This window comes from Rhinolophus sinicus, chromosome 16 (genome assembly GCF_057876585.1).
Source record: "Rhinolophus sinicus isolate RSI-liver-muscle chromosome 16, RSI-T2T, whole genome shotgun sequence".
NCBI classification, from domain to species: domain Eukaryota; kingdom Metazoa; phylum Chordata; class Mammalia; order Chiroptera; family Rhinolophidae; genus Rhinolophus; species Rhinolophus sinicus.
In genome coordinates, this window is record NC_142516.1 from 109,006,063 (window position 1) to 109,030,388 (window position 24,326).

Sequence of the window (24,326 nt, forward strand, 5' to 3'; positions counted from 1 at the left end):
GAATCCTGGCGGTCCAGACATCCTGCTTCTGCCTATCTTCCACGGGTGATCCTAGACCAGCAGGGGGCGACACAGGCCAATGGGAGTGGGTCATGGACTGCCGAACAACTGCACTGCTCAGGCTGGTGGGTCACAATTTCAGTGCCTTCCAAGGCAGAACCAGAATTGCCAGGACACCTGAAGGGACTTCGAATATTTCCAGAGGCCCAGCGGGGCTTTGGATACACTTGAGCCTCAAGTGTTGACAATAGCAGTTTCTGGGCTCTGAGATGACATGGAAAATTCTAAGGAGGCACATGCTTGTGTAGACACCCTCTCCAACCTTTCCAGAGGAATAAGAGCAGTTCCTACAACCCTGAGTAGGATTAGAAAATGTTGTGATGGTTCTGGCAGTTCAAGGACTCCTTCCCTGGGTCATCCAGGCCAGAACAAGAGGTTGCTGGCACCGAAGGGCACTTGCAAAATTTTAGGGGCTCAGGCAGATCAAGGGCATCCTCCCTCTGGACGCCCTGACATCAGAGGGCTCTCAGGAATACCATGCATGTCATTCATGACTTGTCCATGACTGCAGGAGCAGGCCCTGTAGCCCCAAGTTGGCTTAGCAAACTTTGTGGTGACTCTGATGGCCACAATGCCCTCGCTGGAACTTGCAGGCCAGCAAAGGTGGTTGCTGGGTCCTCCAGGGTACTGTTACATTTTTCTGGGGGCTCTGGCAGTACAAGGACTCCCAGGCAGTACAGGGAAAACGTGCGAGCAGCTGTGTATATCATGTCTATCATCATCTTCAGTAAATCAAACTGCCTTTATAAATAGAGAAGCTCCATTCAGTATTGTTTAACCACAGCAAACATGATCCTAGATTAAAAATGGTACTAAAAATTAATGACGAATAACAAACAGGACTACTGCGATGATGCACAAAATAACATAAATACTAGTAATTTTAATAATTATAGTAATATTAAACTAAGGAGACCGAGATTATAGTACAGATTCCTCTAAGTGAATCACAAGTCATTGATATGGGGTTAGTATGGAGTCAGAGTCCTAGGCTTGCACCATGAAAAGTGTTCCATGTTTGCAGACATGAGCAACAGGAGGAAACATATAAACAACTACCAGGAGGCCGTGGAGAGCATGGGGACTTGTGCATGAGGAATACTGGCCAGAGGTTGAAGGACTCTGGCCCTGCATGCCACAGGACACAGCAGCTTTCAGGAATTCGGCCAGATGGCTTTTTGGGCAGGGCTCCCTGCAAGGATGGCAGAAACTCCAAAGCCACATGCGTCCCACACTGCAGGCAGAAACGCTGTCTTTAAGCCCCAGCACTACCTCGGCTTTTGCCACTTGACGGCCCTTTTGCCACCTGATCTGCCCAGGCCCCTCAGGGTCAGAACATCTAGCCTGAGTCTGTTGGAAGGCTTGAGCTTATGTGCTACGTGGCCAGCAGGGGGCGACATGGGTCAGTAGCAGGGGTTCCTCACTCTCCTGGAAGAGAGAATTCTGCTCTTGCTCAGGTGGCGCGTCATCCTCCCTGTGCTTTTTAGTGCAGCTAAATAAAGCCTTCCCTATATGCTCGGACTTAAACTTCTAAATGTTTGCAGGGGCTAAGCCTTCCCCCAAATCTCCCCTGCTGGCCTGAGCTGGTCCCTGCCTCCAGAGAGGACTGGAACATTTTAGGAAACTCGTTAATTTCTAGCTCAACTCAGGGACCCAGGGAGTGCTCTTGCCTTCTTGGAAAGGCTGGAGAGAGGTTCCGGCCCACCTGATCTTTTGCGGAATTTTCTCTTCTCAGGACCCTAGGATCTGATGTTTTCTGAAATAAATGTGTAGAAACGGCTCACAAAGCCCATCAGAGACTCTGGAAGTGTCCTACATTTCCTTGGGTACCACAGAAATTCTGGGGCTGAGCTGGAAGGCAAGGAGACTGGGATCTGCTAGCCCTGGCTTGGCTTGGTCTGAAGGATCTTTTGAGATGGCTCACTCACGTGGCTGTTCACAAGAGGCCTTAGTTCCTTCCATGTGGACACTTCCATAGCCTTGCTTGAATATCTTCATGAAATGTAAGCTCGTTTCACCCAGACTGAGTCCAATAACACAGGACTGAACTTGTAATATCGCTTATGACCTTGCCTTAGAACTTACGCTCCATAATTTCTGCAATAACCCATTGGTTACACAAGTCAGTCCCCTTCAGTCCGGAAAGAAACTGCACAAGGGTGTGAGTACTAGAATGGAGCTATTTGGGAGGCTGGCTACCAGTTGTACTTCACTTACTAGTCCAGATCTTAATAAATGTTATTGCCCTATACTTAGGCACTCAGGTTAAAAATACTGGATTACTCATATATGTGCACTTTCTTTATATATGTCATTATGTCCCTATAATTTGTACCTCATTTTCCCTCCCTTCTCTCTATACAGTTTGGAGCCTCATCTAGCCTCTGTTACTGCAATAGGCTTCTTCCAAACAGATTGCTCTGCCAATTTAGTTAGTCACAGGCCAATTCCTAAGTATTCTTCATAAAACTAGAATCTAATTTTGCTTGGATTAAGGAGTGTGCTTCACCCCTCCATGCTGCAAACACACACATACATATGCATGCATACACACACACACACACACACACACACACACACACACACACTATCCTGCTGTCACTCATAAAAGCCAACCATGAGATTTTATTCTAAGACAGAGAACTTATAATACTTTAATATTAGAGCTAAAAAGAAGTTTACACATGATCTAAGCTGGTATTTTCCAATGAGTATTCCAGAATAAATTTCAGAATAGCTACCTGGCTTCTAGGTAAAATACAGGCTTCTAGGCTCCACTCCACCTTACCAAAGTAAAATTTCCTAGAGTGGATCTAAGTGTCTGCATTTTAAAGCAACTTTCCCAGTTGGTTTTATGCACAATAATAATTGACGGTCCCCTGATCTACAATGAACAGAGCTAGATCTACATAGGTGCTACTGAGATTTAAGGAAGACAATTCTCCTGTCTGTATCCGTACCTCTAGTTAGTAGCAGGTATACGATTTAGAACTGAAATCCAGATCTGCTACCTCCATGTTCAGTGGCATTTCACTGCCCTGCATTTTTACACTCAATGAGGCGGATTTGAGAGTATATGACCACATGACTCAACTTCCTCTTCAGTTCTGAGGAGCAAAGCATGGTCTTAGCAAGTAAGAAGCTTACGCATCACTGGGAGAAGTAAATGTGCGTTCAGCAAAGTAACGTACCACATGGTGAGCACAGCATTGTGGGCATTCAGACCAGGAGTGAGGGGGTGATTAATTATTAACAGGGTGAGTAAAGCTAACAAAATGTCTAGTCACCAGTTAAACCAGCTAGTTTCTCCACATAGTCTGACTCACTGTAACTTAATATAGATAACTCTTTGTTCATAGGCTTTAATCCATTGCCAAAGTGTTTGTAGCTTATGTTCCCATTTAAAAAGGTTTTCTGGTCAAAACTGTGTGCCCACATCCTACAAATGATCTGAGTGTCCAACCAAACAAGGATTACCGGTCTCTTTATGAAGGCCACTGTGTATACATGGAACTCCTCTGTCCATTAGTGTCCCTAATGAGGTACAGAAGGGCACTTATTATCCAGACACAGACATTCCATTCTGCTGGTGCCGGAGAGCCACAGACGGAAGTCTTCTCTGCCTCTTGGAAATGAAGCCAAGCTTTCTCCTCTCTCCAACCAGGAGGATGGCTGGCCTCCTGTTTACCGTTCTCTTCTTTATGAGCCAAGTTCTACCAGGTAACAAAGCAAACAAATATTGTGGAAGCCTTGGTAAGAGTAGAGTGCCTGAGACCTTTTGGGATCCAGTACTCAGAGCAAAATCCCCATCACCAATGTCCTGACAAGGGGTCTCAGAGCAAATCTGGAAGACCCACTGACTGAGAGCCCTGCAGCCACCTATCTCATTAGCTCTTTGTATGCACTCTCAGTTAAAAGCAATGAAGTTGAGGGTGTTTCAAGTGCTTGAAACCCTTTTTGCTCCATCTCTAAAAATGAATTTAATTAGGCAAGCTTACTAGCAGTTTTGAGATCTAGATAACAAAAATCAGCACGTTATCTTACTAAATCTTGGTCTCCAAAACTCTTTACTTACCCTCAGCAAAAGAGTTACCCTAACATACTGGCCTAAGAGATATGCCAAAGCTATAGGGGCACAGCCAGAAGGGATTGGTAGGGGGTGGGGGGGGTGTCTTTTAAAGGTTTACTATGAGTCTAAGAAATCTCCAACCTACTGGCCCTCAATATTGTTGGCCCCCTGGGCTTGACTCTGCCCCTTGATGCTTCATCTCAACCCCTGGCTTTTCCTCTTCCTTTTCAACATCTAGTCTTAAAATAGAACTTAAACACAGGGATCAGAGATGACACTGCAACAGAGTGTATCTTCGTGCATCCAGCATGCACATCTGGAACACAGGTGTAAGGCACCTTGCATAGACAGGTATCTGTGTGTGCATCTTCTTGCTTTAACCCAAGGAAGTGTCCAGACACCCAAAATAGATAAGGAAATTTCATAGAACTCCTGGACGTGTAGATCCAAGTAGGAATGAGCAACTTATTGCTCCACAGCCAGTGGAATATTTTATCATTTTTCATGACAATTCAGGGCCTCAAGGGTTGGGAAAGAGTAGGAAAGTAGTCCTAGATATGTAAATGTAGACAATCCTCTTATATTTTAGAGAACTGTTGATTTCTATGCTTTCTGTTGTTTGAAAAAGGACAGTTCCTCAAGTTTTCAACAGAAAATATAATGGGAGGCATGCCTGTTCTTGGTGAACTCAGACTTTCCTATCTAAAAATGTGTTTTAAAGGGCTACTTACTGCTAATGGGTAGATAGTACTTCCGGTTTGGGGGGTTGGAGAGAGGGGGTGCAGCTTGTGAGGCAAATTCTAACTTTGCTTTAGAAGCACTAATGTGGAGGAAGTAGACTGGAGAGATTGAAGTGGGAAGAGACTGGAGGCGGGAATACAGTTCCGCTTATTAGATATCTGTTAAGCAACACTGAGTGCCCTTACTAGGCACACAAAGAAAAGACGTGATGGCCCTTCACTTCCAAGAAGTCATAGGCTGGCCACCTTCATTGCTATATAGTCCAGAGAGGAGTCAACAAGCCCCAAAATAGAGCATTAACACAGGATGTAGGTGAGGTTTCCTAAGTGAGAACTCTGAGAGAACAAAATCATGACCAAAAGAAAGGCAAACGCCAAAAGCAACACAAGGTTTGACAGCTTAACTGATTGTAGGAGCCAGCTTTGGAAGGAAAACCATGGCATTAATTTAGTACTAAGAGTGTTTGAGGTTGTCTTCTCAAGGTTTTCATCTGTCTCCTTTCCCTTAGTACATGAGTGTGCGCATGTGTGTGTGTGTGTGTTTCTGTGTGTGTGTGTGTGTGTGTGTGTGTTTGCATATGTGTGAAGTATATCCACTACTCTACTCTCTATAAGGGTTTGGAGATGAATGGCAGGATGGTCTGGAGCTATAGCTCCAGAGGTTGAGTTAAGCTACTCCATCCTGCTGTAAAGAGCTGATATGTAAGAGACTCATTGAACACACTATGAATTAACTTGAATATGCTTTCTCTTTTTTTAAAGGGGAGAATAAGTGTTTTTGTATACAAATGCAAAAAAATATCTTTTTAATAAATGAAAAGGACAGTTATCCTTGTTACAATTAGCAGGGAAGCTACAATAGCTACAGATACTATAAAATCATTCATCGACAAGATTTGAAGAGGTCTTGATGATTGAGTCTATTTTTCTAATTTTATAGAGTTAAAAATCAAGGCCCTGAAAAGTGAAGTGCCTCCTGCAAGATGAAAGAGTGAGCTAACTGTCAGTCAAGGCTTTGTCTTCAGTCCTGGCTTTCACTATACATCCCACCCTAGGGTTCCATTAGGCTGCTTCCTTTGTGTGACTCTCCAAAGACTTGTTGAAGATGAGGCCATGTCCAATTATATTAACTCAGGAGCACACAAAGCTGGTGACTTCAACTTAAAAGATAACTGTCCACATAACATTACTAATGGCCCACCTGATTAGTATTTACTAAATAATCACCCTTGCTAAACATATGCGTTAGATGAAATAAAGTAATTAAAAATATGTCCAGTAATCAATTTTCAAAACTTCCAAATTTTGAAAACAAATTTATTTATTTTTGTTTGTTTTCATTGTCACTCAACCCAAACAAAGGAAAATAATGTGTGATGGTTAGAAGAGCAGAGGCAAAAGCAATACTTATAGCCGAAATGGAATGCACCAAGACTAGAGAAGAAAAAAAATGGGACACAGTTAAAGAAAGAATAGTCAGCACGGGGAATGTGGTCTCTCCTGCTGTCCTGAGGTGGTCATTTGCAGCAGGACTGCCGATTTTTGGGGGGAAGTCGGGGAGAGAGAGGAGGATAAGGAGAGGAAAGAGGGGGAAATGGAATGGGGCTGAGGACACAAGCTTACTCTGCCCCTCTCCTCTCCCTCACTAAATCACTACTGATTTGGGGTAAGTTGCTTCCTTTCCCTCTGCCTCATTTCCTTATCTAATAAAAGTGAAATAACTAATGGGACAAGATCATCTACTATGTTCATAGTAACTCTAAATTTTGTTTCAAAAGCAAATAGCTAGACATGACAGTGTGACTACAGTATGCAATATACAAGATTTACCTGCAAAGAACTGTTCAAAACCATAAAGTAAAAAAAATACCCTTAATGTGACTTGAATTCTTAGATACAAGTAACACGTGTCATCCTTTTACAAAGCTCCTTTGTGATTTGCAAGTGAAATTGTCAGTGGTCAACTGCAACAAAGCTGCACACATAACTCCAAGACATATGCAGTGAAAATAACAAATTTCCATACCAACATGTTACAGGATAGAAAATAGCTCTATCTTAACCAATTATTCCACAGTCATTTATTGGATTCCTATTATATGCCAAGGCTTGAGCCAAGTTCTGGGATACATGTACAGAAAAGAATAAGATGTGATTTCTGCCCTCAAGGAATTCATCATCCAGAAGTAAGGTCAGGTGGGGAAACAACACAATAGTAGAAAAAAGAAGTACCACAATAAAGGGATGTCTGAGAGTGTTTTATCATGTGTCACAGGACATGTCAGTGGTTCATCCTTTAATATACTAATCTCAAATGACCGTTCTAGCAGCAATAGACCAATTTCAGCTCAAGGTAATTAGAATATATATATATATATATATATATATATATATATATATATATATACACACACACACACACAATAGCAGAGCTGGACACAGATAAAAGGAAGGGATGTACAGCCCAGGAAATAAAATACTCAGATCCAAGTGATTTATACACAATGCTCAACAATTAGAATGATCACTGATTAAAAAAACAAAAGTAAAAACAAAAACATACCCTTTAAATTATTTCCCAGTTCACATTTTAGGTAAAATGTTGTATATTTGATCTTCATACCCATTAACCAATTTCTTTGTGAACATTGAAGAGTTAAATTCAACTTAATGCATTTGAATTTCAGTTCAATTCAATAGGCATTTGTGGAATGTATATAAATGCCCTATACTGATTTGAAGCTATTCAAGAATTGTCCTTTGTGCTCCAGAATAGAAAAACTTAAATGTGCTGGTTTTGATACCTCTTTTACAGTCATAAAAGAGTTTAAGAAGCTGTCATGGAAAAGGAGCACGTTGTTATATATGGAGACCACTCACAATTAGCCACTTCAGAACTGAGCATCGTAGGGTGTGTGGCCCATCCACAGTACAGTGATATCTTAGGATATAAATCAAATTCTATTCAATGTTTTTAACAAGTATATTTGTTCAGCCCTCAAGAAGAACTCTTAACATATGCAATGGTTTCTGGAGCAGGACTGCAACCTCAAAAACCAGTGCCAGAGACATAAGGAGTGAGTACAGCATCAGGATGGAAGAAATACTAACATGGACACTGCCTGGATATTAAATATGGAGGAGTAGTGTTCCTTCCCCCCAGAAAAATATCCTCTCCAACAACTGCTATGAAGTATATTATCTTTTAGATCGATATTCCAGTCCCACTTTTGAAAGATATGGAAGGGGGGGGGGAAGAGAGAGAGAGAGAGAGAGAGAGAGAGAGAGAGAGAGAGAGAGATCTAGAGAGAGAGAGATTTCTCTAAAACGTTTCTCCTATGCTAGAAAAATCAGCAATACAGGACTGATAATAAATAAAAAATGGATCTGTGCTATCAGTATTAGGAGATAATAAGAAGAGAGCCTGGGATACGCCCCAGAAATTCTAAGGGAGCATGGGTACCCAAGTCTGGTCTTTCATTACTTACATATACCCAATATTGCCAGATTTTTCAAGAGTGCCAAAAATCCAAATTTTTCTGTGAAGGCAGATTTTTAAGTGTTGGTTTAAGAAATCAAATAACAACAACAACAACAAAAATCCACATAAGATTGTTTCCACTCTCCCCTCTCCATGTAATTCAATACAAATTAATTATAATAACTTTCTTCTCTGTGCAGCCAGGGGCAAATTCAAAGAGGTGTGTGAGCGTCCAAATGGCTCCTGCCGAAAATTTTGCCTCAAAAGAGAAATTCACGTTGGGAGATGTTTAAATGGCCGACGCTGCTGCCTGCCCATGGGGCATCAACAACATGTCCATGATATTCCACCCAAGAAGCACTAAAACCTTTTTGAAGTGTTTGTTTGTTTGGATGTTTTATGCTCTCCTTCTCTCCTGCTCTCTCCTCTCTATCTTTTCTCTTACCTGGATTGTTATTGAGTCTTCAATAACTAATAAAGCAAAACTAGCAAACACAAAACCTATTTTTAAAATTCTCATGCTATGTTGTCATTCCATTGCTGATTGGTTGCCATCTCTCTGTCTGGTTTGAGCTCACTCGTGGGTAAGCTCCAGGTTGGGTGGGGCACTTTTATCACACTTATCTATCCTTTGTGCCAAGCACTGCCGCCCTCTACCCTACATCTGGGGAGACTACTCCCGTGGGGGCAGAGCCCCAGAAAGTTTCCAGGCTCTCGGCCTCACATAGACAAGTGCTGGCTCAGGTAGTAAATGGCCATCAACTGTGATTGCATGGCCATCAGCTGTGGCTAGTTGGCCGTCAGCTGTAACCAGTGAGCCATTGGTCACTAATATAACTGCTGTGGCTGGCAAGCATGGATTGCAGTTACAATGGGGGCTAGCAAGAAGATGGTGGCTGAGCTAGCAAGAGCGGATTGCAGAGAGGCGGATGCTGCCAGCGAGAATATAGTGGTATGACTCCCTCATCTATGGCTCCGTGGGTGTTCCTTTTTGGCCTCACCATGTCCTGTGTTCTTATGTGGGGAGCGGGAGCAGAGACCCCGCCGGACTCCCTGCATGACAACTCCCCTTTCCCCCTGCGAAAACAAACTACCTCATTCCATCCAGCCTTGTGGGGCTCCCTCCCTGACAAAGGGCAGCACCCAGGAAAGCTGCAAGGTCAAATTTCCCCACTTCGATCAGGCTTTACCAGAAATCTGCATCATGGACAGAGTAACACCTGGATAAAAGGCAATTTTTTCTTCACCCTTTTCAAAGGTAGTGCTCTGGGCCTGTCCATGAACTCCTGGCTGAGATCTACGGAATTCCTCTAGTCCCCACCTTTCAATGGGTGTGGTCATTCAGCTTTTCCTCCCACCCTGGAAACCATGGTCTCAGCTTCCTATGCTTGCTGTAACCAATTATTACAGATTTAGTGGCTTAAAGCAAAACAGATGTATTAGCTGACAGTTCTGCTTGGCAGAAGTCTGAAATGGATCTCAATAGGCTGAAATCAAGGTGTTGACAGGGCTGCCCTCCTTTCTGGAGGCTGTCCCCTTCCCCCATGTTCATGCCAGCAGTGGCAGGCCACTTCTATTCATCACAAGTAACCAGGCTTTAGTCCATCTTTAAAGCCAGCAATAGGTTTGACTCTTTCTCATCATAACACTCAGAACTCATCTTCTGCCTCCCCTTTTAGAACCCTTATTATTACATTGGACCTACCTGGATAAACCAGGATAATCTCCCTATTTTAAGGTGAGAAGATGAGCAACTTTAATTCCACCTTCAACCTCAATTCCCCTTTGTCATGTAAGGTGCCACATTCACAGGTTGCAGGGATTCGAATATGGGCATCTCTGGCAGCAGGAGGTGTGACATTATTTTACCTATGACAGCCACTGAATGTTTTTCCTACACATCTCCATTTTGTTCAACTTAGAGATGGTTTTAGTTGCTTTGTGAAAAGAAATTGTCATTGTTAAAGTTTTCTTTTGTATGAAAACCTGTATGAAATTTTGTATGTACAGTTGATGTGGGGACAGAGTCCTAGAGAGCAGCTTCCAGCCTCTCGGCCTCACGTGGAAAGGGGCTGGCTCAGTTATTAAATGGCCATCAGCTGTAATCGGATGGCCATCTGCTATGTCTGGGTGGCCATCAGCTGGAACCAGTTAGCCATTAGCCACTAATATAACTGCCCTGGCTATACTAGGGGGTTGGTTGGTGGGCAGAGAAGCGGATGGCGAATTGCTGATTGTGTGGCTCCTGCTTTCTGTATCTCCAACCCAGCCGACAGCGAGACTATAGTGGTATGAACCCCCTATCATTCCATTGTTGTTCCTTTTTGGCCTTACCATATCATGTGTTCTTATGCAGGGAGCGGGACCAGAGACCCTACATGACAGTTGACATACCATATTATATTAGTTTTAGGTGTACAACACAGTGTACACCTAAACAGACATTTATATAACTTATGAAGTGATCCTCCATAAGTCTAGTACCCACCTGGCACTATGTATATATGAATATATATAGATATATAGTAATATATGAATATTATGTGAATATTATTCAACCTTAAAGAAAGGAAATCATTTGTGACAACATGGGTAAATCTGGAGGACATTATGCTAGGTGAAATAAGTCAGACACAGAAAGACAAATACTGTGTGATCTCACTTATGTGTAGAATCTTAAGAAATGGAACTCATAGTAAGAGAGAGTAGAACAATGGTTACCAGGGGCAGGGGGGCAGGAATTGGGGAGATGTTGGTCAAAGGGCACAAACTTTCAGTTAGAGGATGACTAAATTCTGGAGACAAACAAAACAAAATGAAAAACCCTTGATTCTGTACTTCTCCAGTGACTAAGTTCCCTCTTCCATAGTATGCTCCTCGGTGTGGGACTGGGACTGTGCAAATTACATTTATTTCCCAGACTCCTTTGCTGAGTGGCTTGCGATTAGGTTACAGCAAATGATAGGCACTGTGGGGAGCTTGGAGTTTGGAGAAGAAGAGAAGGGACTTCCATCCTCATTTTTGTTCCTGTCACCATTGTCCACCTTCTGATGGCATTCTAGAATCAATCTCTTCATGTCTTCAGATACCAGCAGCAACTAGATGATGCCCCTTTTTCATACTAGTATGTCTGGGGACCGACTCTGAAAGGTCTCTCCTCCGAGCTCCAGAGGCACTAACCACAGCTGGGCAGTGTGCCCTTCCTCTAGGAACCCTCCCAGGCAGGCTCTAGCGTGCTCCATGCTGTTGTCTCACTGAGGTGTGGTTTATGCTGCCTGTTTACCTCCACATGCCTTTTGAGCCCTCAAGATCTGTAGAACAAATCCTGACTTAAGTCCTCTTTGTTCAAAATGCTCCTTTGTTTTAACTGACTGGATCCCAGCTGATGTCACTGCTACTGTCACTGCTGCTCTCACGATGACTTTGTCATCCTATAGTCTGTAAGATACACATGAATTCAGGTGGGAGCATATAGAAAAATACAGAAATTATTCATTGCCAGAATTTAATGTGTTTTTTAAACATGATGACAATTATATTTTTAGATAACTGGAACTGCTACTCGATTTTTACAAACTGAAAAAAGTATTGAGTTACCAGATCACTCAAATAAGCCTAACAAATTTCAGCAAATGTCACTAAAATCCTTTTAGATATCCATTTAAATATCCACCAAGGATTCTAGTATACTATTAAGCATTTAACATATCAACTTCCTAATCACTTAACACATTAAGAGGTACATATACGTAACAGAACACAACAAAATCTTAGAGGAATTACACTATTACACTTCAATCAATACCTTTTGGGGTGTAAAGAAAGACACAGAATGAATGAAGATAACATTTAGCAAAATAGAAAATAAAGAGGCAGTGTTTTTAATGGCCAGTGGCATGGCTGCCTGGGTGAGGTTGGATGGTGCAAGGAGGGAGATGAGGAAGCAGTCATCCTTGGGTTGGGGGAGGGGCAGTTCAACGAAAGTGAAATGGCAAAGCTGTGAATCACAAAATGCATGAGATTCACCAATGTTCAAACAGAAGTAACAGACATTCTTCTCTTTCTGGCTCTCATATCTCAGAATCAGATGACCACACATGATTATCTGAAGTTTTGGATAAAGCAGTGAGATAAAACAAACAGGCAAGCAAGTAAAACCTCTCAATAGATATTTGTTTGCTTTCTTCCATTGTGATGATACAGCTCCTGATGACATGAGATGGGATTTGTTACTAAATATTATAATTGCTTCTGCTCGCTTCCTCATTATATTTATTACCAATAGCTATATATATTTTTTTTCATCAGGATCTGAAATATCTCTAACAGCTTTAACACAGGGTATTAATGGTTCTTCCTCCTTCCAACAAGGATATCAAGTTGAAAAATAAACATCAAGGATTTGTTTATCACAGGGAATACTCTTGAACCAATGATTGTTTCATGATGTTTCTTTATTATCTCTCTCTCCCTGTCTCTCTCGCTCTATTTCTCTCACTCTCTCACTTTCTCTTGAGAGAGATGTAATTATATGCAAGGTAGATGTGGTCATCTGTATGGTTATTTTATACATTCACCTCTTTAACATATGTCTGGAAAAGACCTGAAGTACAGCTGTAACACCTTCCTCCTGCTCCCACCTGAATTCATGACCTTGAAGAAGGAGACATACTTGTATTATTAGCTATCTGTTGTTGTGTACCATATGACCAAAAGTTAGCATCTTAGTACAATAAACATTTTTACTATCTAAACAATTTATGTGGTGAGGCTTAGCTGAGTGTCTTTGGCTCGAGAGCTCTTCTGAGGTTGCTGTCAAGCTTGTGCCGGGATTGGAGATTCACTGTGGGTGGATGGGAGGAATCTGCTTCTGGGCTCATTCTTGTGGTTATTGACAGTCTGATCTTCACGGGCTGATAGCGAGTCATCAATCCACGGCCACATGGGGCTTTCCATAGGCAGCTCAGAACATGGCAGCTGGCTTTACTCAGAGCAAGAGCATGAGAGAGGGTACCCAAGATGGACAAACAGTCTTCTTGTAACCTAATCTAGGAGGTGGCATTGCATCCCATCAGTTGTGTTCTACTCATTAGTGCAGCCCACTATCAGGAAAGCAGCTTATACAAGGGCGTGTGCACAAGGAGGCAGGGATCATTGGGACCATCATAGAGGTAGATGATCCTAACATGAAACAGAGTAGATTTTATCCATATAGTGCATTTAGGTTAAGACAAAGTACAATTATTATAGTGACTATTCTGCCAAGATAGCAAAAGATATCTATACTGGGAAAAGTTTTCCAAAATGTATAGCTATGATTGAGTTTCAGTAGTGGAATTCCAAGTAATTTACTTCTTTTTCTACTTTTCTGTGTTTTCTACATTTTCTATAATATTTTAGTTAAAGGTTTTAATTAAAATATGAACATATATAAAAATAATAAAAATCTATTAAAAAGGCCACAAAATCTTAAAAGAGGTTGCAATATGCTTTCAACATAGCAGTGTTGCTATAAAGATGAAATGCTGAACTCTTTTGGAGCATTTTCTATATCATCTTTTCTATAAAGCCTTTGCTGACATTCTCATTATCCCCGTCCCATTGCTAACCCCTTGGTAGAAATAACCACTATTTCTTTTGGGCTATTGAGTCTTTTACATATATTACTGCAATGCACACATTTAACTTTTCATCTCTCATGATATGACTTGAGCTAGCTGATGTACCCTAGTTTTACAACCCTGTCTGACACAATAGGTCATAAAATATGGCCAGTGGTCACACAGGCATGTGTCTATGGAAAGCAGTAAAGAACACAGCTAACAGTGAGGATATCCTGACTCTTGGGAAATGCATAGCATTAACTTCTGCTTTCTCATCCATTGAGTTACCATCGCAGTGTGTACTTTTGTGCGTGGAGATTTCCTGTGGGAGATTGAGTTATTCTCTTTTTGTCAGGCTCTACTAACCAAGAACAAACCACAGGCCCAGGGAGCATCATAAAAAGCCAGGGGCCTGCCATGCTCACCAACTCCAAGCTCTGACCATTCTAATGACTCTTCTCTTCACTGGCAGGTCAGCCATGAGGTGCCATGTGCTTATCTCCACTCTCCTCTTTCTGACTCTCTTGCCCCCAGGTAAGGTGGTGGCTGATCATTGGGGTCTGCAGTTTAGAAGGCTATCTGGCAGGTCAGACAAGACACTGGCATCAGTCTCATGGATTCATAAATCTAATATCAATAGCTTTGCTAGGACTATAACAGGGTAAAATAGGAAAGAGATCACTTCCTTGTTATTGACCAAAGGCCTGATGAGATCCCATTCTGCTTTGTCCAGACTGTAAATTAGGATGCCTAAAATGGACTTGTAGGCAGGTAGAACTAAAAGGCTTCAATGGCGGCTGCATCTATCATTAGATCTACTCACTAGGTCAGAAGAAGAGATGGACAGAATCCTATCCACAGGAGCTGGTGCTAAGGGTGTGTGCTAAGGGAACTCTGTCATAAGGTGTTTGGGTCCTGAAGGGACTGAGAGATGAGCTCTCATCATGGGAGAGGTATATCCAAGGTAGTAAAAGGAGGGTGAGCATATACCATTTTTATCCAAACTAAATACTTTTGGAAAATAAAGGGAGCACTATTATAGCTGTATTAGAACAATAGGCACAAACCAGAACCGTCCCAACCCGACTGGCCACAGGATCACTCTCTATAAATGGCACGGACCCAGAATACAGTTTCGAAAAGAGGATTACAGTCCCTAGGGAGGGGTCACTGAGGAGATTAAGTGCTGATCCACCTTGTACAAAGGGTTTCTTATGTTAAATAACAGTCACAAAAATAGGTTCCAAAAGCATAAACCCAGTCCTGTAAAATGAGGCAGTTAGGGGGAACGCACACTTTGGAATACTAATGTATGCGTTATGTAGGAAGAAAACAATTGGGCAGGGCAATGGAGATAACAACACAAAAGGTGATACTCTGTGGTCACAAATCCTTAGTGTTAAGATGATTACTAGCATTATCAGGTTCAAACTCATTATTTTCAGATGAGATGAGTGAGGTCCATAGAAGTGCTTCACAATCCCGTAATTTAAGCAATCATAATTATGGCATCTGGAAATAATACCTCAGGGTTGCAGAGGCCAATAGTCAACTATGTAGAGTTTGCATATTCTGTAGGTCAGTCAACTATGTAGAGTTTGCATAGTCTGTAGGTCAGGCTAGGCTACCTGATATCATAAATGCACATGTCCCTATGAAGTAGTGTTTGGGGTTTCTTTGGATAAATACCCAGATGTGGGATTACTGGGTCCTTTTTTATCTCATTATAGCCTTTGTTTTAAAGTCTCTTTTGTCTGGTATAAGTATTGCTACTCCACTTTTTTTTTTAATTTCCATTTTCATAAAATATCTTTTCCCTTTACTTGCAGTCTGTTTGTGTCTTTCCATATGAAGTTAGTCTCTTGTAGGCAGCACATGTAGGGGTCTTGTTTTCTTATCCATTCAGTCCTCCTATGTCTTTGGATTAGAGCATTTAATCCATAATATTTATATAACCATTGATAGCTATGTAGTTACTACTATTTTATTATTCATATTTTTTATCTTTTTTTCTTCTTCTTCTTAAAGAAGTTCCTTTAACATTTTTGCAATACTGATTTGGTGGTGATGAACTCCTTTAGCTTTTGCTTGTCTGGGACACTCTTTACCATTCTACCATTCTAAATGATAGCTTTGCTGGGTAGAGTAATCTTAGGGGTAGGTCCTAACATTTCATCACTTTGAATATTTCATGCCAATCCCTTCTGTCTTGTAAAGTTTCTATTGAGAAATTAGATGGCAGTCTTATGGGAGCTCCTTTATAAGTAACTAACTGCTCTTCTCTTGCTACTTTGAAGATTCTCTTTTTCTTTAAACTTTGGCATTTCAGTTATGATGTGTCATGGTGTTGGCCTCTTTGTGTTCATCTTGTTTGGGATTCTGTGCTTCCTGGGGTTGTATGTCTATTTCCTTTGCCAGGGTAGGGAAGTTTTCCATCGTTATTTCATCAGATAGGTTCTCAACCCTTTGCTGTCTCTCTTCTTCTTCTGGTACCCCTATGATGTGAAAGTTGGTACGCCTGATGTAGTCCAAGAGGGCCTTTAAACTATCCTCATTTTTTTTTTAATTTATTTTTTAAATTTGTTGGGGTGACAATTGTTAGTAAAATTACATAGATTTCAGGTGTACAATTCTGTATTACATCATCTATAAATCCCACTGTGTGTTCACCACCCAGAGTCAGTTCTCCTTCCATCACCATATATTTGATCCCCCTTATCCTCATTTTTTTTAATACATTTTTGTTTTTGCTGTTCTGATTGGTTGTTTAATGCTACCTTAACTTCTAAATTGTTAATTCTATCTTCTGCTTCATCTACTATAATGTTGAGTCTCTCTAATGTATTCTTTGTTTTAGCTATTGTATTCTTCATTTCTGACTGGTTCTTTTTTATGTTTTCCATCTCCATTTTTATGTTTCCTATCTCTTTTTTGAAGCGCTCCCTGAGATCATTGAGCATCCTTATAACCAGTGTTTTCAACTCTGCATCTGGTAGATTGCTTGTCTCTATTTTTCTTTAGTTCTTTTTCTGGAGCTTTGTTCTGTTTTTTCTTTTGGGACATGTTTCTTTGTCTCCCCATTTTGCCTGCCTCCCTGCTTTTGTTTCTGTGTATTAGGTAAAGCTACTATGTATCCCAGTCTTGGTAGAATGGCCTTATGTAGTAGGTATTCTGTGGGCCTCTCAGTGGCACAATCTGCCTTGTCACCTGAGCCAGGTGCTCCAGGTGTGTCCCTTGTGTGGGTTTTGTGTACCCTCCTGTTGTAGTTGAGGTTTGGTTGCTATTTGCCCATCAAAGGGAGGGACTGACCCTCATGGTGACTGTTTGTAAGTACTGGCTGTGACTACAGTGGAGGAGCTCTTGTGCAGGGCCTGACTCTACAGAGCAAGATTCTCTTTAGCAGGGCTCTGGTACCTGCCCAGTCTGCCCTCTGGGTGTGTCATTTGTGGAGGTTGTTGGGTGGTACTCTGGTGTGGTCTAAAGCTGGCCACCAGGTGTGTTGGTTCTGGGGCCTCTTGCAAGGGCCTCTGTTGCAGGCCAAGGTCACAGCTGCCTGTGCCCTCCCCAGGTCCACTTAGAATGAGCTACAAAGTAATCTTCAGATGGTTGCCCCTTCTGATGGGCTTGGAGGCACCTTGTAGAGGCTAAGCTATTAACCAAGGCTAGCTGCCACTAGTGCCGAGCTTAAGGATGCTTAGCAAGAGGCACTAGGCATGCCAAGGTCAGATGCTGTTTGTTTGGAGTTTCTGAACCTCTGAGAGATTTTTGAGAAAATCCACAGCATGAGCCAAAACAGGCCATTTGTATGGAAAAGCCACTAGAAGCAGCTTGTTGGGAAGCAGCAGTTGGATGGAGCAGGGTCTCAGGGAATCACCAATGTGGGGCAAATGGTTGTTGGAGACTCAGGTTGTTGGACACTCAGATATGGTGCTTGCCTGCATCTGCATGGTGGATCAGGGGAAGGCTCAACAACAGAGAAAAGTGCTTCTGCCAGCACTTCTGTCTGGAAGGAAGCTGCCTCTCCAAACTCTCGCCCTGGAGCCAGACAATTCAGCTCCTCCCCATATGTCCCTGGTGCCTTTCAAGCTGCTGGAGCTCCAGACGTGTGAGTCTGTCAGTAAGTACAAGCTCAGGCCCTTTAAGAGGGACTCCTGGGACTCCAGCAGCCTTCTGTCTCACTCAGCCACATTCTCCACTGTTTTTCAGAGCCAGAAGTTGTGGTGACTTCTCTTCCTGGCACAGGAACCATGAGCTGGTGAGCCTGGTATTAGGCTGGGATTCCTTTGCTCATCAGAAGGGACTTCCACAGATGAGATATTCTTCCCGATTTTTAATCACCACATGTGGGTATGGGACCAGCCCATTCCACATCTCTGCTCCTCCTACCAGTCGTGAGGTGGCTTCTTTATGTCTTAAGTTGTAGGACTCTGTTCAGCTAGACTTCAGGTGATTCTCAGTGGTGGTTGTTCTATAATTTAGTTGTAATTTTAATGTGGTCATGAGAGGAAGCAAGCACAGTGTTTACCTACTCTGCCATCTTGACCAGAGTGAGATTCAATGCTCTTCATATCTTGATCTCAGACTCCTACCTTCCAGAACTGTGAGAAAATAAGTTTCTGTTGTTTAAGCCACCAGTATGTGGTACTTTTGTATGGCAGCTCTGGAAAATTAATATAGATTCAAAAAGATATTCCATGGATGTATTAATCAGCAAAAAATGTTGAAAACTTTTCTATAAATAAAGAAGGCATTTCATATTGTTCAAAGATTCAATTAATCAAGAAAATGTAATAAATTTAAGTTTATATGCATCAAATAATAGTCTCATTCTATATAAAGAATAAAATGACAAAACTCAGATGAACTGAAAATCCACAATATTGTATTGACATATTTTAAATTATTCCTCTCACTAATTAATAGGGAAACTAGTCAAATATCAGTAAATACATAAAATATTTTAACAAAATGATTAGCAGACTTAGAACACCACCCTGAACAGCTACAAATTTAAAGCATTGCATCCAATTACAAAATACGCATTTTGAAGTGCAGCCAAAGCATTTCTAAAAATAGCCACTCAGTTATAAAGCAGGCACTGAAATTTCAAAAGATTAAAATTTATCAGTTTATCAAATCAACATGTTGTACACTTTAAACTTATACAACATTATATGTCAATTATATCTCAATATCACTGGAAGAACTAAAATAATAAAATTTTGGAAAATTGGAAAACAATTTTCTCTGACCATAATTCATCTAAGCTAGAAATCATTAACAAAAATACAAATATTTAGAAATTAAGAAATATACTTCTGTATTAGGCATATTTCAAAATGAAAATTAGAAAATGAGTTGTATACTAAAATAAGCTACATGTCAAAACTTGTGGAATAAAAATAAATTAGAATTTAGAGAAACAAATGACAGAGAGAAAAATATTAAATAAAAAAGTTAGCTTTTTAAAGACTAATACACTTTATGGTAATCTGGTGACAATGATCAGGAAATGGTCATTAAAATAACCATTTCAGGAATGAATAGGTTGACGTCACAATTGCTGTTCCAGAGGTTCAAAAAAAAAAATAATATTATAAATTTGTGCACTATATTCCATCCGCTCTTGTGTACTTAGAATTTTCTCTGCAACAGTGAAGAATTTTCTCTTCACTATATCATCAATTTTCTTTCTACTAGAGTATTACCATTAGCATACAAATATGCCATTTTTCTGATCTTAAGGGGAAAAAAAATTGCTCCTCTTCCAGTGCCAGCCATCAGCCTCTTTCTTTATTCCCCTTTGCAGTAAAACACCTCAAAATAGTTGTCCATGCTTCCTGTCTCCAATTCCTTGCCTCTCATTCTTTCTTAAACATATTCTGATCAGGCATTCTCCTGATCCCATTCCCTGCTACTGAACATGCTTTTGTCAAAGTCACCAAAAATTTCTTGGTGCTAGACTCAATGGTCATTTCTCAAAGTGACTTTATTTGGCCCATCATCATTTGCTACAAATGGTCATTCTTCCAGTTGGCTTCCAGGATTTCATATCTCTTGACTCTCACCTGTCTCACTGGAGGTGCCTCCTCAGTTTTCTGTGCTGCCTCCTCCTCTTCTCCCATAATTCTTCATATTGGAGAGACCCACAGCTCAGTTCCTGGTCCTCTTCTCTTTTCTCTCTCCATCCAGTCTTTGGGGCCAGACCCATCCTTTTAAATTTGCCTCTTGGACCTCTCTTCTGAACTCCAGACTTGTAATGACTATCCAGTGGTGTAATTTGTATCACTACTTGGATGTTTAATTTCAAACTGAACTCTTGAATTCCCCCCATGAACCTTCTCTATATATAGTTCCCCCCCCCCCATCACAGTATGTCATGGCCAGCATTTCATGGAGACTCTAGCAGCTCTTCTGCACATCCATACCTTCAGGAGGCCTCCACATCTGCACTCTAGGAGGTGATTCTCAGGGCACCTGTCCCATGTCCAGTCTCAGATAGCAGCTGCCCCATACTCAGTGGAAGTCCAGAGTGATGACAAGATTTCTCTTTCGTGGCTGGATAATATTCCAGTGTTATATATACCATATTTTCTTCATCTGTCAACAGATTCAATATCAATGGATCCAACATCTGTCCTGTTGATGGACTCCTAGGCTGTTTTTATGCCTTGGCTATTATGAATATTGTGGCAATGAAGATGAGAATGCAGATATCACTGAGATAGTGATTTCATCTCCTTCAAATAGATATCCAGAAGTGGGATTGCAGGATCCTAAGGTAGTTTTATTTTTAATTTTTTGAGGAATCATCATACTGTTTTCCACAGTGGCTACACAAATTTACATTTCCACCAATAGTGTACCAGGGTTCCCTTTTCTCCACATCCTCACCAGTACTTATTATCTCTTGTTTTTTTGATAATAGCCTTTCTAACAGGTGTGAAGTGATACCTCATTGTAGTTTTGATTTTCATTTCCCTGATGATTAGTGACGTTGAGCTCTTTTTCATGTACCTGTTGGCCATTTGTTAGTCTTGTTTGGAAAAATGTCTATTCAAGTCCTCTGCCCATATTTTAATTAGATTATTTGTTTTTGCTGTTTAATTATTTGGGTTCCTTATATATTTGGGATATTATTCCCTTATCAAATACATGGTTTTCAAATATTTTTTCCCATTATGTATGTTGCCTTTGCATTATGTCAATGGTTCCTTTTTCTGTGAAGAGGCTTTTTAGTTTGATGCAGTCCCACTTATTTATTTTTCCTTTTATGGCTTGTGCTTTTGGTGTTATATCCAAAAAATCACTGCCAAGACTGATGTCAAAGAAATTTTTTCCTATGTTTTCTTCTAAGACTTTTATGGCTTCAGGTCTTATGTTGAAACCTTTAATCCCCTTCAAGTTAATTTTTGTCAGTGTTATAAGATAGGGGTCCAGTTCCATTGTTTCGAATGTGGATATCCAGTTTTCCCAGCACAATTTATTGAAGAGTCTATCCTTTCCCAATGAGTATCCCTGGCTTCCTTGTCAAATATCAGTTGACCATATATATGTGGGTTTATTTCTGGGTTCTCAATTCAATTCCATTGGTCTATCATGTCTGTCTTTATAACAACACCATACTGTTTTGAGTATTACAGCTTTGTAATATGGTTTGACAACAGGAAGTGTGATGCTTCCGGCTTTTTTCTTTTTTCTCAAGATTATTTTGGCTCTTTGGATTTTTGTGTGTGTATGTGTGTGGTAGCATATGAATTTTAGGATTTTTTTTCAAATATGCTCCATCTACACAGGTCTTTCTAGTCTTCAAATAAGCTTAGCCAGGACCCCTGCTCCTGCTATTCTGCATGCAAGGATATCTGCTTGTCTTTTTCATTCTCATCATTCAGATCTCAGTTCAAATGCTACATCCTTTTCAAAATGCTTCTCCTATCCATTTTATCAACTCCATTCTCCAGACCTTTCCTGGTCCATTGTTGTATAATGTTTTTCTAAACATTTGCCATTTTCTGAAATTATCTTATCAATCTATTTTTGTATGGTCAGATTTTCTTCAAAGTCCTGTGAGGATAAACATTTCTGCCTTTTTCACTGTACTGTTATTAGTACAAAGAAAAATGCCTGGTGAATAGATGAAATTTAGTGAATCTGTTGAAGATCCATATAAAGAAGTAAAATAATGAATAAACTGATGTATTTAAGACATATATCTTCTCCATCCCCCTGTTGTTTCACTTTGCATTTATCAAAGTTGTTTTTGAAACATAAATTAGCAATGCCATGAACTTACAAGAAAAGGAGGGAGGGGTTTATTAACACCTGGGCTGTAGGGTAAAAAGGAAAGACAGTGAATGTGATGGAGCCACTGAATAGAGACCTTGCCCAGCTTCTTTTCTCCACATAGAAACTGACTCTGGGTGGTGAACACACAATGTGATATTAGATGTTATATTACAGAATTGTATACCTGAAACTTATGTAACTTTACTAACCATTGTCACCCCAATAAACTTAAAACAAAAATGCTCAATCAAGAACTCTTCTGTTCTCATACTAAGAGTGTTTACGGTTTTACATTCATGTACTAATTATCTTATTGACTCTCTTTTCCTGCAGTAACAAATGGTATGGGTCCCGCTGAACAACACTGTATCAATTTATCTGGAATCTGCAGAAGAGACATCTGCAAAGTAGTAGAGGACACGATTGGTGCCTGCCGAAGGAGGTGGAAATGCTGCAGAGCGTGGTGGATCCTAATACCAGTGCCCACACCACTTACCTATTCAGATTATCAAGCACCCCTAAAGCATAGATTGACATGAAATGGTGAAAAGCATCCAAAGTAAAATTCTTTGCATCTAGAAACATTAAAATACATGTGATGATTCACTCCAGCTCTAGTACCAACTTTTATTATCCTTTGTCAATAAAAATACATAAGTAAACATTGATTTTAAGTCTACCCAGATGTTACTTCTTTGGGACTCATTTTCAGATCCAAACAATGTGTTTAAAAGTGAAAAAAAAAACATTTATTTAATAATATATTTTTTTTAATTTGTCATAGAAAGACCGAAAAATTAACAAAAATGTTACAAAGATGAAAATATAATTATACAAAACATAATTAAATAGACACATAGAAAATACAAAGAAAATGAAAAGGCTAAATACAGAGGAAATCCAGAAAATATTACGGAAGAGGAGAGATGTAGATAAGGAAAGAGGAGAAAATTGGAATAAGACAAGAAGAAATAATATGGAGTCAGACATAAAAATTGTAACTGTATGTAACTGCATAACTAGAAAGAGATGAAAACGAGAAAGGAGACAGAATGGGAGATTGAAGACCAACAGAAATGTTTATTAAATCCTCTAAAAGATAAAATCTCAACTAACAGAGATTTTGATGTTTTACTCCTGTGGCGTCCAGCACTACAAGGATTGTGGGGAGCGAGGAGGGCGGTGCAGGGTTAAGAAAAGACAGTAGCCATAAATAGAGTTTAAGTGCGGGGTGGGGGGGTAGGGGGACAAGGGACTGGCAGCCTCAAAGACTGGGCTGAGGTGCCTAATCAGGCCAATGCATTAGCTTTTATTAGGTGAGGAAGTAAAGGAGATAAAGCTTGTCAATCTCAAGATCTGTGAATCCCATACACTATATTAGGAAACTGATTCAAGCCAATCACCCTTGCCTGCAGGCAGCAATACTATAAGTCTCAGGATGTTTGTACTTCCCCAAGGGACAAAACCTATATGCACATGAATAGATGGAGAGCACATCATTGAATCTCTTCCCTTGCAGGTTTTGGGAAGGAAGCAGCCATAGAGGCAGAGGCTCTCCTTAGCCAGGGGAAGGTGAGGTGCTGTACCCACCTCTACGAACCCTGTGGGTTCTCCTATTGGTCTCCACTCGACTGTGCCTGGCTTGAGTTGGTTTGATTTTGCCCAGTTCAAACATCCCCCGCCCCCATGGGGAATCTTACTCATCATTGGCTGACCAGCCATCTTTTTGGGGCCAAACAGGGAGACATAAGGTGCAAGTACAAAGGTGAAGCAAAGTCCCTGAAAGGATCCGTCTCACAGACTCTTTCTCTGGGAGCAGGTACGAGGAGACAGACGGGTAGGCTGCTGCGTGGCCACATACTCCTATGAGGAAACATTGTGATAATTTAGATTCTCAATGTTTTACTTCCCTAGACATTATCACTTCATGGAACCCAACCATTTTACTGTAAAAATATACTGACCTCTTTTAAATGTATGCTGTTAATATCCCTTTTAAATAGATGTTTTGATGCTTTATAACTTCTGAATACAAGTTCATCTATCTCCTTCATGTCAGAGGTTCTCACTTTCCTTTCCTGATGTGA

The 24,326-nt window shown here is 40.7% G+C and overlaps 2 protein-coding genes across 2 annotated transcripts; both read left to right on the plus strand.

Annotated features, from left to right (window-relative positions):
• Nucleotides 1-3,728: 3,728 nt before the first annotated feature.
• Nucleotides 3,729-8,714, plus strand: DEFB108B (defensin beta 108B). Its single transcript, XM_019749441.3, has 2 exons — nt 3,729-3,780; nt 8,551-8,714. The coding sequence occupies exons 1-2, from the start codon at nt 3,729-3,731 to the stop codon at nt 8,712-8,714; spliced, it is 216 nt and encodes a 71-aa protein (XP_019605000.3).
• A 5,718-nt stretch (nt 8,715-14,432) lies between these two features.
• LOC141571252 (beta-defensin 109) lies at nt 14,433-22,778 on the plus strand. The gene is made up of 2 exons (XM_074331505.2): nt 14,433-14,487; nt 22,573-22,778. The coding sequence occupies exons 1-2, from the start codon at nt 14,433-14,435 to the stop codon at nt 22,776-22,778; spliced, it is 261 nt and encodes an 86-aa protein (XP_074187606.2).
• Nucleotides 22,779-24,326: the final 1,548 nt, after the last annotated feature.